The following is a 13,174-nucleotide window of genomic DNA, read 5'->3' on the forward strand; positions in this document are numbered from 1 at the left end:
CCATCTAGTTCACCAATGTCATTTAGATTAGATTCGCTAGAGTGTGGAAACAGGCCCTTTGGCCCATCAAGTCCACACCGACCCTCTGAAGAGTCACCCACCCAGAACCATTTCCCTCTGACTAATACACCTAACATTATGGGCAATTTCACCAAACCTGCACATCTTTAGACTGCGGGAGGAAACCGGAGCACCCAGAGGAAACCCACGCAGACGCTGGGAAAATGTTTAAACTCCACATAGACAGTCACCTGAGGATAGAATCAAACCCGGTCCCTGGCGCTGTGAGGCAGCAGTGCTAACCACTGAGCCACCCATGCCGCCCATCAGAGAAGGAAACTGCCATCCTTATCTGGTCTGACCCACACGTGACTCCAGACCCACAGCAATGTGGTTGGCTCTTAACTGCCCTCTGGGGTAATTATGGATGGGCAGTAAAGGCTGGGCCTAGCCAGCAACACCATCATCCCATCAATGAATTTAAACAATAAATTAAGAACTAGATCTAACTCCTTCTTGAAAGCATTCAAACGTTTTGGCCTCGACCAAGCTTTGTGGCAGAGAATTCCACAGGCTAGCCACTCTTGGAGAGTCAAGTGTTGTATGTTTGGTTGGTCTAACGCAAAGAGGTTACTGAGTCTTCGATAGATGTGCACACTGACTAGTGTATTTCTCAATACTCAATAACTACATAGATCTTCACCAAAATATGACGGACCCTACAGAAGGCATGCTGTTTTTCTCTCTCTCTCTAACAATCTGTCACACTGGGAGATGTTTCTTACACTGGACCAGCCATTAACCCTTCCAAACCCATTACACTACAGTAGGGAATGAGAGAATTCAGCTCCATGGAGAGACTGGACAAGCTGGAACCGTTCCCTTTCAAAGGTAAGAGGGATTAGACAAGGAGAAAATGTCCCAGTGGCAGAGAGTCAGTCCCAGAGGACACAGACTGAAAAAAAAACAGAGGGGAGATGAGAGAATTCCTTCAGGTAGCGAGTCACTATGATCTGGAACGTACAGTCTGAAAGGACACCAGATGCTGATGTATAGTGAAGGGATTGAGAGAAAGACTGAGGAGGGAGGTATAGTATAAGGAGTTGGTAAGTGTCATGTTATGGTAGACTGCATGATCAGTGATGGCATAACATGTGGAAACAGTCACCAAATTAAGATAGAGATAAGGAGATGTAGTACTCTTTCAGTGGGCCAGGAATCTTTGGAACTCTCTTCCCCATGAAATGTATTTCAGCCCATTAGGTGTCTATGCTGAACCCCTCCAGGGGTGACCTGGGCTCTCCAGTCACTAACCTCTGCAGTGAGCAAAGGCCAGGAGAAAACGGGTTACTTCCCTTTCCTTTGAGAGCTTCGATGTTGGCAGCTTGACTGAATCATTCCGTTGGGTAATACCAAGTGAGACGCTTCCCAACCGGGATGGGAAGTAACTGCACTCCCAAGTTCAGACATCTCCAGACACCCAGGATGGGATTGGGAGGACGACCGGCTGGGTAGAGGCGGGAGGTCATGTGATGAAACCTCCTGGAAGGGCCCTAGCTGGGACCTGAAGGGCTGAAAGTCATGGGTCAAGGAACTGAACATCAGGTGGCACTATTCTCCAATGGGTCTTCCAACCTGGCCTCCCAGTAGATATTTTCTAGTCAACCTGCTCAGATGTATATTACTGTGCACATCTCTGGACGAGACTGGACTTGAACCAGGGCCTCCTGGCTCAGAAGTAGGGGCACTACCACTGTGCTGAAAGAGCTCAAAGCGATGGAAACTGTCATGATTGGAATCAGACTGACTTCATCAACGATCAAGTGTTTGCTTTGGGTTTTTAACCTGGGCCAATCAGCAAAGCCTTAACTGACCAATATAACCAGTCCCCTCAGTTGAGGACTAACTCTGAGTGTACTGCGCACAAGTAAAGGAAGAGTGACGTGGTGACGGGAAGCAGCCTCTGTGCAGTTATTCCAGAAACAAAACCTCCGGGAACCTGAGCTACAAGATTTGAATTTCTGGTCTGGAGTCAGACGTGTGCCCTGTCCCCATTTTGCATCCCGCACCCCACCACCACGTCCCAGACAACTCTGTACATAAGCCAGCCTGTGCAACACTCACCAATCACCTTAATGACGTTTGGGTGATTGAATTCCTTCATGCAGGCTGCCTCGCGCAGGAACTCCTCGATATCTCCAGACGCATTGATTTCAGCTAAGAGAGGGACAAAGATCCAGTGACATTGGAACAGAAGTGAGTAACAAACAATACAATCCTGGGTACCAGCTCTGCAAGTCAAGTTGACCTAAACTGACATGTGGCTTAACTCTGTTTACCCACCTGCAATCCATACCCTTTGATACAAAAGTCTAAACTTGGGGAGGTTACACTAATGTAATAGAGTGGTGGTGAGACTGCTTCTGAAGTGCTGTGTAAAGCTTTGATTTGAATTGATTTAATATTGCCACATGTACAGCAATACAGTAAAAAATACTGTTTTGCACGCTACCCAGACAAATCATAGCTTACGTAAGTACATTAGAACAGACTGCAGAATACAGTGCTACAGTGACAGAAAAGGTACAGAGAAAGGTCAGTGCTAGTGTATGAGAAGTCCATTCATAAGTCGGGGAAGAAGCTGTTCTTCAATCTGTTGGTACCTGTTTTCAAACTTGTGTGTTTCCTGTCTGATGGAAGAGGGTGGAATTGAATTGAGTGAGCTTTATTGTCACATGTACTCAAATGTGTAGAGTGGAAAGCTTACAAGTCGATACTTAAGGTGCAATCTTCAAGAGTATAACCGGGGGGGGGGGGGGGGGGGGGGGGGGGGGGGGGGATGATTGTGTGGCTGCTTTCCCAAGGCAGTGAACTGGAGGTGGAGTCAACGGAATGAAGCAAGGTTTTTGTGATGGACTGGACTGCGTTCACAGCTCTCTGTAATCTCCTGAAATCCTGGGCAGAGCAGTTGCCACACTAAGTTGTGATGCAGCTGGGTATAATGCTGTAGTGGTTCTGTTCGCCGAGCTGGAAGTTTTTGTTGCAAACGTTTCGTCCCCTGGCTAGGAGACATCATCAATGCTGTGGAGCCTCCTGCGAAGCGCTTCTTTGATGTTTCTTCCGGCATTTATAGTGGTCTGTCCTTGCCGCTTCCGGGTGTCAGTTATAGCTGTCCGCTGTAGTGATTGGTATATTGGGTCCAGGTCGATGTGTCTGTTGATGGAATTTGTGGATGAATGCCATGCCTCTAGGAATTCCCTGGCTGTTCTCTGTCTGGCTTGCCCTATGATAGTAGTGTTTTCCCAGTCGAATTCATGTTGCTTGTTGTCTGAGTATGTGGCCACTAGGGATAGCTGGTCGTGTCGTTTCGTGGCTAGTTGGTGTTCATGTATGCGGATTGTTAGCTGTCTTCCTGTTTGTCCTATATAGTGTTTTGTGCAGTCCTTGCATGGTATTTTATAAACTACATTAGTTTTGCTCATGTTGGGTATTGGCTCCTTTGTTCTAGTAAGTTGTTGTCTGAGCGTGGCTGTTGGTTTGTGTGCCGTTATGAGTCCTAGGGGTCGCAGTAGTCTGGCTGTCAGTTCTGAAACGCTCCTGATATATGGTAGTGTAGCTAGTCCTTTTGGTTGTGGCATGTCCTCGTTCCGTGGTCTATCTCTTAGGCATCTGTTGATAAAGTTGCGCGGGTATCCGTTTTTGGCAAATACCTTGTATAGGTGTTCCTCTTCCTCTTTTCGCAGTTCTGGTGTACTGCAGTGTGTTGTAGCTCTTTTGAATAGTGTCCTGATGCAGCTTCGTTTGTGTGTGTTGGGGTGGTTACTTTCATAGTTTAGGACTTGGTCTGTGTGTGTTGTTTTCCTGTGTACCCGTGTGGTGAATTCTCCGTTCGGTGTTCTCTGTACCATCACGTCTAGGAATGGGAGTTGGCTATCCTTTTCTACTTCTCCCGTGAATCGGATGCCTGTGAGACACCAGTCAATAATCCACAAGCCAGGGAAACAGCCAAGCAGAACGGACTCAGGATGATCCAGGTAATGATCACAGAAGCTCACAACCGACTGCACAAATACAAACAAGAAATTGCACGCCAAAAGTCGTTAATTTCAAAGACCGCTAATCATGAATGGACCCGGACCATAGAACAGGCTGTCACTATAGGACAGAACAGGACAACACATCGCAAAAAAATGGCACTAAAAGAAAAACTGGCCAAACTAACACACAAAAAAGAGGACACTACAACACACACCTGGGTTAAAAACCTCTCCCACAGACAGCTCACAGACATGGAAAGAACTATACTGACCAAGGGACTCAACTACAACCACAGGGACGCCAAGACAGCAGACTTCCTAGCAGCACTGGAATGCACATCAGGAACAATGGACTGACTGAAGAGACACAACAAACAGTGAGACAAACGGTCGTACCTATGATGATAAGAAAAAGACAAACACAACCTCAACACCAAGGAGAGGGAAGCACTGAAAGCACTAAGAAATGATAAAAACATAATCATACTACCAGCAGATAAAGGCAGAATGACTGTCATCCTAGATAAATCAGACTACATCAAAAAAGCACAACACCTACTAGGAGACACCAACACCTACCAAATGAAGGATTCGGACCCCACACCACAACTCACCAATAGAATAAATAACACTCTAAGGAATCTACAAAAAAACGGACAGATAACCAAAGCGGACCTACGAAGAATGAAACCGGAAAGCAACAACACCCCCAGATTCTATGGACTACCCAAAGTACACAAACCAGACATCCCACTCAGACCCCTGGTATCACTACCAGGGACACCAGCATACAAACTGGCCAAAGAACTACAACAGAAACTGAAACACCTGGTCAGCGGATCCAAACACTCCATACAATCAACACAGGAATTCTTGGACGCCATCAGGAATACACACATAGACAAAGAAGAAACCATGATCTCATTCGACGTGACGGCACTGTTCACTTCGATTGACAAAACCCTAGCCAGAGAAACAATAGCCAACCTACTGGACATACATAACAGAAAACAGGAGGCGGAACCTATCAACAAAGACGGCATACTTAAACTACTGGACTTATGCCTCACTACACACTTTACATTCAACAATCAGATATACGAACAAATCAACGGAACACCCATGGGATCACCAATCTCGGGACTCATAGCAGAGGCAGTTATGCAAAGGTTAGAACAAACAGCCCTACCACAAATTCAACCCAAACTCTGGGTCAGATATGTCGATGACACTTTCGTAATCATCAAAAACACGGAAATAGAAAAAACACACCGGATCATCAACGCCACACTCACAGGCATCCGATTCACGAGAGAAGTAGAAAAGGATAGCCAACTCCCATTCCTAGACGTGATAGTACAGAGAACACCGAACGGAGAATTCACCACAAGGGTACACAGGAAAACAACACACACAGACCAAGTCCTAAACTATGAAAGTAACCACCCCAACACACACAAACGAAGCTGCATCAGGACACTATTCAAAAGAGCTACAACACACTGCAGTACACCAGAACTGCGAAAAGAGGAAGAGGAACACCTATACAAGGTATTTGCCAAAAACGGATACCCGAGCAACTTTATCAACAGATGCCTAAGAGATAGATCACGGAACGAGGACATGCCACAACCAAAAGGACTAGCCACACTACCATATATCAGGAGCGTTTCAGAACTGACAGCCAGACTACTGCGACCCCTAGGACTCATAACGGCACACAAACCAACAGCCACGCTCAGACAACAACTTACTAGAACAAAGGAGCCAATACCCAACATGAGCAAAACTAACGTAGTTTATAAAATACCATGCAAGGACTGCACAAAACACTATATAGGACAAACAGGAAGACAGCTAACAATCCGCATACATGAACACCAACTAGCCACGAAACGACACGACCAGCTATCCCTAGTAGCCACACACTCAGTCAACAAGCAACATGAATTCGACTGGGAAAACACTACTATCATAGGGCAAGCCAGACAGAGAACAGCCAGGGAATTCCTAGAGGCATGGCATTCATCCACAAATTCCATCAACAGACACATCGACCTGGACCCAATATACCAATCACTACAGCGGACAGCTATAACTGACACCCGGAAGCGGCAAGGACAGACCACTATAAATGCCGGAAGAAACATCAAAGAAGCGCTTCGCGGGAGGCTCCACAGCACTGATGATGTCTCCTAGCCAGGGGACGAAACGTTTGCAACAAAAACTTCCAGCTCGGCGAACAGAACCACTACAACAAGCACCCGAGCTACAAATATTCGCACAAACCTTGGGTATAATGCTTTCTGTGATGCATCTATAAAAATTGGTTAGAGTCCTTGTGGACATGCCAATTTCTTTAGCCTCCTGAGAAAGTCGAGGCGTTGATGTGCTTTCTTGACTGTAGTGTTAAAGTGAATGGACTAGGACAGATTGGTGATATTTACTCCTTATTTAAGGAAGGCATATATGCATTAGAAGCCATTCAGGGGAGGTTTACAAGACTAATTCCTGGACTGGGCAGGTTTGGACAGACAGGGCTTGTTTGGTAGAGGAAGAGGCGATTTGATTGACACATATAAGACCCTGAGTAATCTTGACAGTGTGGATGTGGGAGAGTGGTTCCTCTCATGGAAGAATCTAAAATTAGGAGTCAGCATTTCAAAACGCACCTTTCAGATAAGAGGCACGGAGAAATTTATTTTCTCAGTCCGTTGTGAAACTTTGGATCTCCCTTCCTCAAAAGAAGGTGAAAGCAAAAGTTTTCCAATATTTTTTAAAAGCAGAGGAAGACAGATTCCTGATAAGCAAGGGGTGAAAGGTTATCAGGCAGGGAATGAGGAATAATTGGATCATCCATTGGAATGCTAGGGCACGCTCAAAGGGCCTATTCCTGTTTCTAAATCAAACCTTTGACAATATATCCCTCAAATACCCTTATCTAAATGCAAGTCTTCAATTGGCTCACAGTTTAATCAGGGTTATGAGAAATACATTTCTAGAATTCCCTAACCTATGTATGAGGAAGTATTCCCTGATTTTGATTTTGAGGTTCGTGCTCCATGGGGATTCTGGGTAGTCCCCACATAAGGATATAGTGTCTCTCTATGGGCCCTAACAAATCCTTTAATCATCGTGAGCACCTCGATTAGATCATCCTGGAATTTTCTATGCTGGAGTAGGACAAGCCTAGGTAGTCTGTTCTCATAATTTAACCCACTTCGCCCTGATACGGCTCTGGGTTTCATAACAAAGAGAAATGTGAATCAACCGGAAGCTTCTTTAAGCAGTTTCAGCAACTGCAAGCTCGACTCTCCCGTTACCATGGTTTCCAGCCCTGGTGATGACCATCTTTCTGCCTCGTTAGCTTCAGTTAGGGGGGTGATTAGCTTTCAGTCCCACCAATCTTCAGAATCTGTAACTGTCCCATACAGGGTCCCTCATTTGCCCCGTCTGTCTGTTAGTCCGCCTGTCTGTCCATGTACCTGTCTATCCATGTGTCTGTAACCCACACCCCTCCCCCATGTGCCTAGATGTCCGTCTGTCTATGCTCCCTGTCTGTCTGTCCATGTTTCTGTGTGTCTCTCTGAATGTCTGTCTGTGTCTATATGTCTCACTGTCCATATGTCTGTCTGACTATCTGTCTGTGAGTCTGTCCATGTCTCTGTCTTTATCCTCGCATCTGGATAAGCTTTTTTAAAATTTGAATCATGCTCAAAACTGGACAACCTTTACTGGGAACCTGGGAGTAATCATACCAAATATAAATTAAAGCTGAACATCACATTAAACTCATCCTGGGTAAATACAAACCTTGTAATATAGTTACTCAATGCTTCGGAAGAAATTAGGCCCTCAAATGAAAATAGAGCATAAAGTGTTTTGAAATGGTTGGGACAATTGATTGGGAATATGTTCAAAGAATATCTGATATTAGCAATGAGATTGTCATTGTTGTATTGTATTTTACATAATATCCAATTGGTACACAGCAAATTTCCCTCCAATAGCTTCATCAGAATGTTGTTTGAGGGATAAATATTAATCAGTAGCACTATTACTATTCAAAAACAATGTCACAAGAACTTTTATGTACAACTGAGAAGGCATTATTTAGTTTAAAAGTTGGCACTGCACTCGAGCATCGTTTTAGATGATGTGCTCCTATTTTCCAGGATAGAGAGCTGAACCTAGAATTCGAGCAAGGGACATCGGGCTCAGTTGGGCCGAATGGTCTTCTCTCACCTTTGGCTTTCTCAAGTGAGGACGGATCGAGAGGGTGGATGGGGAGAGCTGTCTCTTCACTGGACCCCGGTTACGTCTTGTCTCAGAGTCCGTCATATCAAGATCTTGGCTGATCGGATTGTGGTCTCGACTCCACTTTGCCGGCTGCTAACCCCTCCCCTCCCTTCCCAACCCTCAGTGATCCTCATGACAAAGGATCTGTCAAAGTCAGCCCTGAACATAGCAAACACTTTACCAACCAGCACCTTTGTGACCAGGAGTGATCAAATATCAAGAGGTGATTGGGAGGTCCACATAATCAATGTAAAAATACACACCACACGCTGTTATGCTTTACTTAAATCACTTAAATAATAACACAACTTTGCCTTAAATAACACTTCGAGGAGAAAGTGAGGTCTGCAGATGCTGGAGATCAGAGCAGAAAATGTGTTGCTGGAAAAGCGCAGCAGGTCAGGCAGCATCCAAGGAGCAGGAGATTCGACGTTTCGGGCATAAGCCCTTCTTCAGGAATCAAAAAGAAGAGCTTGTGCCCGAAACGTCGAATCTCCCGTTCCTTGGATGCTGCCTGACCTGCTGCGCTTTTCCAGCAACACATTTTCAGCTTAAATAACACATACCTAGGGAGAACCTTCTCACTCGCACCCTCTATAGACTATGTTTGAGTTATAAAGAAAGGCTGAATAGCCTGGACTATTATCACTGGACCGTTAGGAGGTTGCGAGGTGACCTTATAGACGTTTATAAAATCATAAGGGGCACAGAAAGAATTAATGGTAGGTGACTCATCCCTAGGAGGGGTATTTCAACACCGGGGGCACATTTTTAAGGTGAGAGGAGAGAGATTGAATAAAGACACGAGGGGCAAATTTCTTCCACAGAGGACAGTTCCCGTGTGGAACGAATGTCCCGAGGACATGGTCGATGCAGGTACAGTCACAACATTTAAAAGACATTTGGATAAATACGTGAACAGGAAAGGTTTGGAGGGGTATGGGCCAGCAGCAGGCAGGTGGGATCAGTTTAGTTTGGGATTATATTCGGGATGGACTGGTTGGACTGAAGGGTCTGTACAACTCTACGACTACTTGGATATGCCAATAGATAACAGTATTTAAAGAGAAATTGATTTAAAATTGAATCAACTTGAAATTTTGTATGTCCATTTTGATTGAACAACAAGTATCTTGAGACAGAGATCAATAAATTTAAAAACTAAAATAATTGGACAGAACAGACTTTGCAGTATTTGAAGTATATAATTATTAGCTGGTTTATTGAGAGTGATGGTCCATAAGGTGCTGGTAAAAACCAAGTTTGCTGTATATTTAGTGACCTGGTCTCTGCGGCTCTGTCTGGGGATAGAAAGCCACAAACAATTCTCTGAGGGAGACAAAAACTTCTCATCTCAGTCTAGTTCCAGTTTCTCCCATTAGGGGAAACATCCAGCCTGTCATATTGTATACAGAATAATGTTAATAGCCATGTTTCAATCACATTACTAAGCACTAATGGATAAAAGACCAACCTTCCTTCATAAGACAGGTGCCCAGACCATTCTAGTTCCAATATAGAATCATGTTGGACTCAAAAACATTAACTCTGTGCATCTCTCTATACAGATGTTGCTATGGAAATATACCGCCATTCCCTCACTGTCGCTGGGTCAAAACCCCAGAATTCCCTGCCTAAGGGCATTGTGGGGCTATCTACCGACAGCACCATGGACTGCAGCGGTTCAAGAAGGCAGCTCACCACTGCTTTCTCAAGGGCAACTAGGGATGGGTAATAAATGCTGACCGAGCCATTGATGCCCACATCGCATCTTGCTTTTATAGTCAGTCAAGCGAACCTTCTCTGAACCGTTTCCAATATCCTTCCTCAGACAGGGAGGCCAGAAGTGTGCACAATACTCCAGGCCTGGTCTTCTTCTGGGTCTGAACAGTTCTCTGAAGGCTTCCCTACTCTTACTGCACTGCAACCTCAGTTTGGACAAGGGCTGCACTTACTTTTTAGCATTTTCACAGCCAATCTTTGAGACGACCCGTCTTCCATCTTTAGGTAAGCCTCCTTGACAGAGCCGAACTCCCCTGGAAATTAAAAATGGAAATGCATGTTGCCAAGTCAGACAGTAACACAGTCTGTACTAAACAGAAGCGGGCTTGGGACATCACCTAGTGGCTTCATGTGTAGGCCCAGTCTAGAACATGCATTTATGGAGCACCTCTGACTCAGAATACTCCTGAGGTGAGGCGTTGCTCTAGGACAGGGAATCCAGTAGTCAATCTGCGCCCAGCAAGGCCGCTAGAGAGGGGCCTGGATGATAATGAGGCAGGGAATCTGTTTCATTGTTTCGATAGGCGGGCCAGGACATCGCAGGAAACTCAGCCGTGTTTCATCAAACAATGATATGAGGTTCTGAGTGTCACCCGGGAGAGGGGAGACTGACTCCCTAACGGACGCACCGCAGCATCAACCTGAGCTTGAGTTGGATTTGAACCTGTGACTCAGAAAGGGCCACCTCCTCCTCATGTGTGGCAGTTTTCTGTCCTGGAAGAGCCCCTCTGAAGGGGCAAAGAAGCATCAGCAGGAGAAGGAGGGAGGGAGGGAGTGAGCAGATCAAAGACGGACAGGCTGACCTCTGCCCAGCGTGCGCCCCAGCTCCAGCTGTCTCTCATGAATGAAAATATCTTCCAACTTCTGCTTCAAAGCGTCACTGATTCCCAAAGTATCGACTGTCCCAAGACAAAAAAAAAACAAATCACTGTTACTAAGGTAGCACATCAACCTTCACATGCACAGAGTGTGGGGCACACACGCGCACACACACAGTGAGAGAGACACACACACGCACACGCAGTGAGAGACACACACACAGTGAGACACCCCCACACCCACACCCACACAGAGTGAGACACACACACACACACACACACACAGAATTACCGATGAACACAAGGAGAATTTCACAGGCGCTGTATCTTTTGGACCAGAGGGAGCATTCCAGACCTGTTCCCTAAGGCCCAGAGGCCTAGTGGCTCCGCAGACAGAGTTGATGAGGGGAAAGTCTCTATAGAGGGTGCAGCTGGGTTGGGGTGGGAAGGTTCGAGAAGGGGCTGAGGGAAGCAGAAGCCATTGCGGAGAGTGCATGGGAGCTGTTCCTTCTAACAATCCTCTGCTCGCTGATGGCCTTGGTCAAACAGCTCCAATCCCGGTCTGACTGGGCCTCGTTTCCATGACAATACAGTCTCCCACCACACAGCCACCTCCACCCAGTCACTGACCCAGCCTGAGGTCCGTGCCATCAGAATCACACTGCCCTTGGCAACGTGCTGTCAAATGCCCGCTTAAAAAGCTTCACTCGGCTTCTCACCACTGGCAGGTGAACTGCTATGTCACCAAACACAAACTGCCTCTGGGACCATCGGATGGGGGCAGGAACAAGCCAGAGGGAACCATCACAAGATCTTTCTCCACTATTATGCCAGCACCACCCACCTCCCTCCCTCCTTCATGAACCTCCCCACACAGCAACCACTTTGAGAAAAACAGACAGAGAGACTCACACAGAATTATTGATAGGTACTATATTAGGAAGAGTAGGCAGACAGAGAGAGGGAGGGAGAGAGAGAGAAAAACATTGAACTATTGCAAGATGGGTATAATATTGAGGACAGCAGCAAGGGACACATACAGAATACTGGGAGATTGTGCAGCACACTTGGAAAAGCGGAGAGATACACACAGAATTACTGGGAGATGTGTACCAGATTGGAAAGATCAGACAGAGAAAGTCACACTGATTCACCCAGAAATTATGCTGTATATTTAGAAGAACAGAATCACTGGGAGATTGTGCAGTGCATTCAGAAGGGCAGGGAGATACATACAGAATCACTGGGAGGCTGCGCAGTCTATTGAGAAGAGCACATACAGAATCACTGGGAGAGGTGCAGGACAATGCAAGAGGCTAAATGAGGCAACTGAATGAGTACCGGAAGTTGCTCTTAACTGGAGTGAATAAGTGAATGACAAGATAGCAAAATATTATTTCTGACCTATTAGCTCTGCAGTTCTCTTTGCAAGCATTGATTTGATTAGCCTTGATGCCAGCACCACCCACATCTAACAATTACACTTTTGATTAATTCTGCATTAGAGTTCAGTTCGATCTGTCATAGTTAAGTAACACTACAGTCCACCCCAAGTGATCCATCAGTGGATCATTACAATTTACATTAAGCCAACATAAGAAATTGATTATTGAACTCTGACTGCAGCAGTACATGCAGCAATGGGATTTTACGCAGGTTCAGGTTCTCTCTGTGTGCTCCTTTAAGCACAATGGGGGCTCATGCAGATTCCTGTTTGTGCTATTTTGACAATGTGATTAATGTAAAGGTAGATGAACAGATGGTCGTGATTTAAGTATTTGATGCAAAGGGAGGTGAATGTGTTGAACAGACTGCACACAGAGATAGTGGGGGCGGATAGTGTTAGAAAATTCAAGACACGGTTGGATTTATTTTTGATAAATTAAGCTGCTGAGGAGGTACAGGAGATGGGTAAATTACAAGCTGAAAAAGCTGTTCACCAATGCTTAATGCATCCATACCATAATGTTCGGTCCCTTTCATAAATGTATTAACTAGTTAGAATTAGAACTAGGAGCAGGGGTAGGCCATCTGCTCCCCCCCCCCCCCCCCCCCAACCCCCAACTCCCGAACATGCTCTGCCACTCAACAAGATCATGGCTGATCTTTTTCAGCTCCACTTCCCCGCCCGCTCACCATAACCCGTAATTCCTTTACTATTCAAAAATCTATTTATCTTTGCCTTAAAAAAAAATTCAACGAGTTAGTCTCAACTGCTTCCCTGGGCAGGGAATTCCA

At 45.7% G+C, this 13,174-nt stretch overlaps 1 protein-coding gene across 3 annotated transcripts in view; it reads right to left on the reverse strand.

Moving 5' to 3' along the window:
* The window catches only part of tyro3 (TYRO3 protein tyrosine kinase), a 136,271-nt gene that overhangs the window by 11,345 nt on the left and 111,752 nt on the right, over positions 1 to 13,174 (reverse strand). For all 3 annotated transcript variants that reach the window (XM_060828316.1, XM_060828315.1, XM_060828317.1), the window contains 3 exons: positions 10,922 to 11,017; positions 10,292 to 10,372; positions 2,125 to 2,217 (listed from right to left, as the gene is read on the reverse strand). In XM_060828316.1, coding sequence (XP_060684299.1) covers positions 2,125 to 2,217; positions 10,292 to 10,372; positions 10,922 to 11,017 — 270 coding nt within the window. The remainder of the gene's footprint in view (positions 1 to 2,124; positions 2,218 to 10,291; positions 10,373 to 10,921; positions 11,018 to 13,174) is intronic.

Source organism: Hemiscyllium ocellatum, chromosome 8, assembly GCF_020745735.1.
Source record: "Hemiscyllium ocellatum isolate sHemOce1 chromosome 8, sHemOce1.pat.X.cur, whole genome shotgun sequence".
NCBI classification, from domain to species: domain Eukaryota; kingdom Metazoa; phylum Chordata; class Chondrichthyes; order Orectolobiformes; family Hemiscylliidae; genus Hemiscyllium; species Hemiscyllium ocellatum.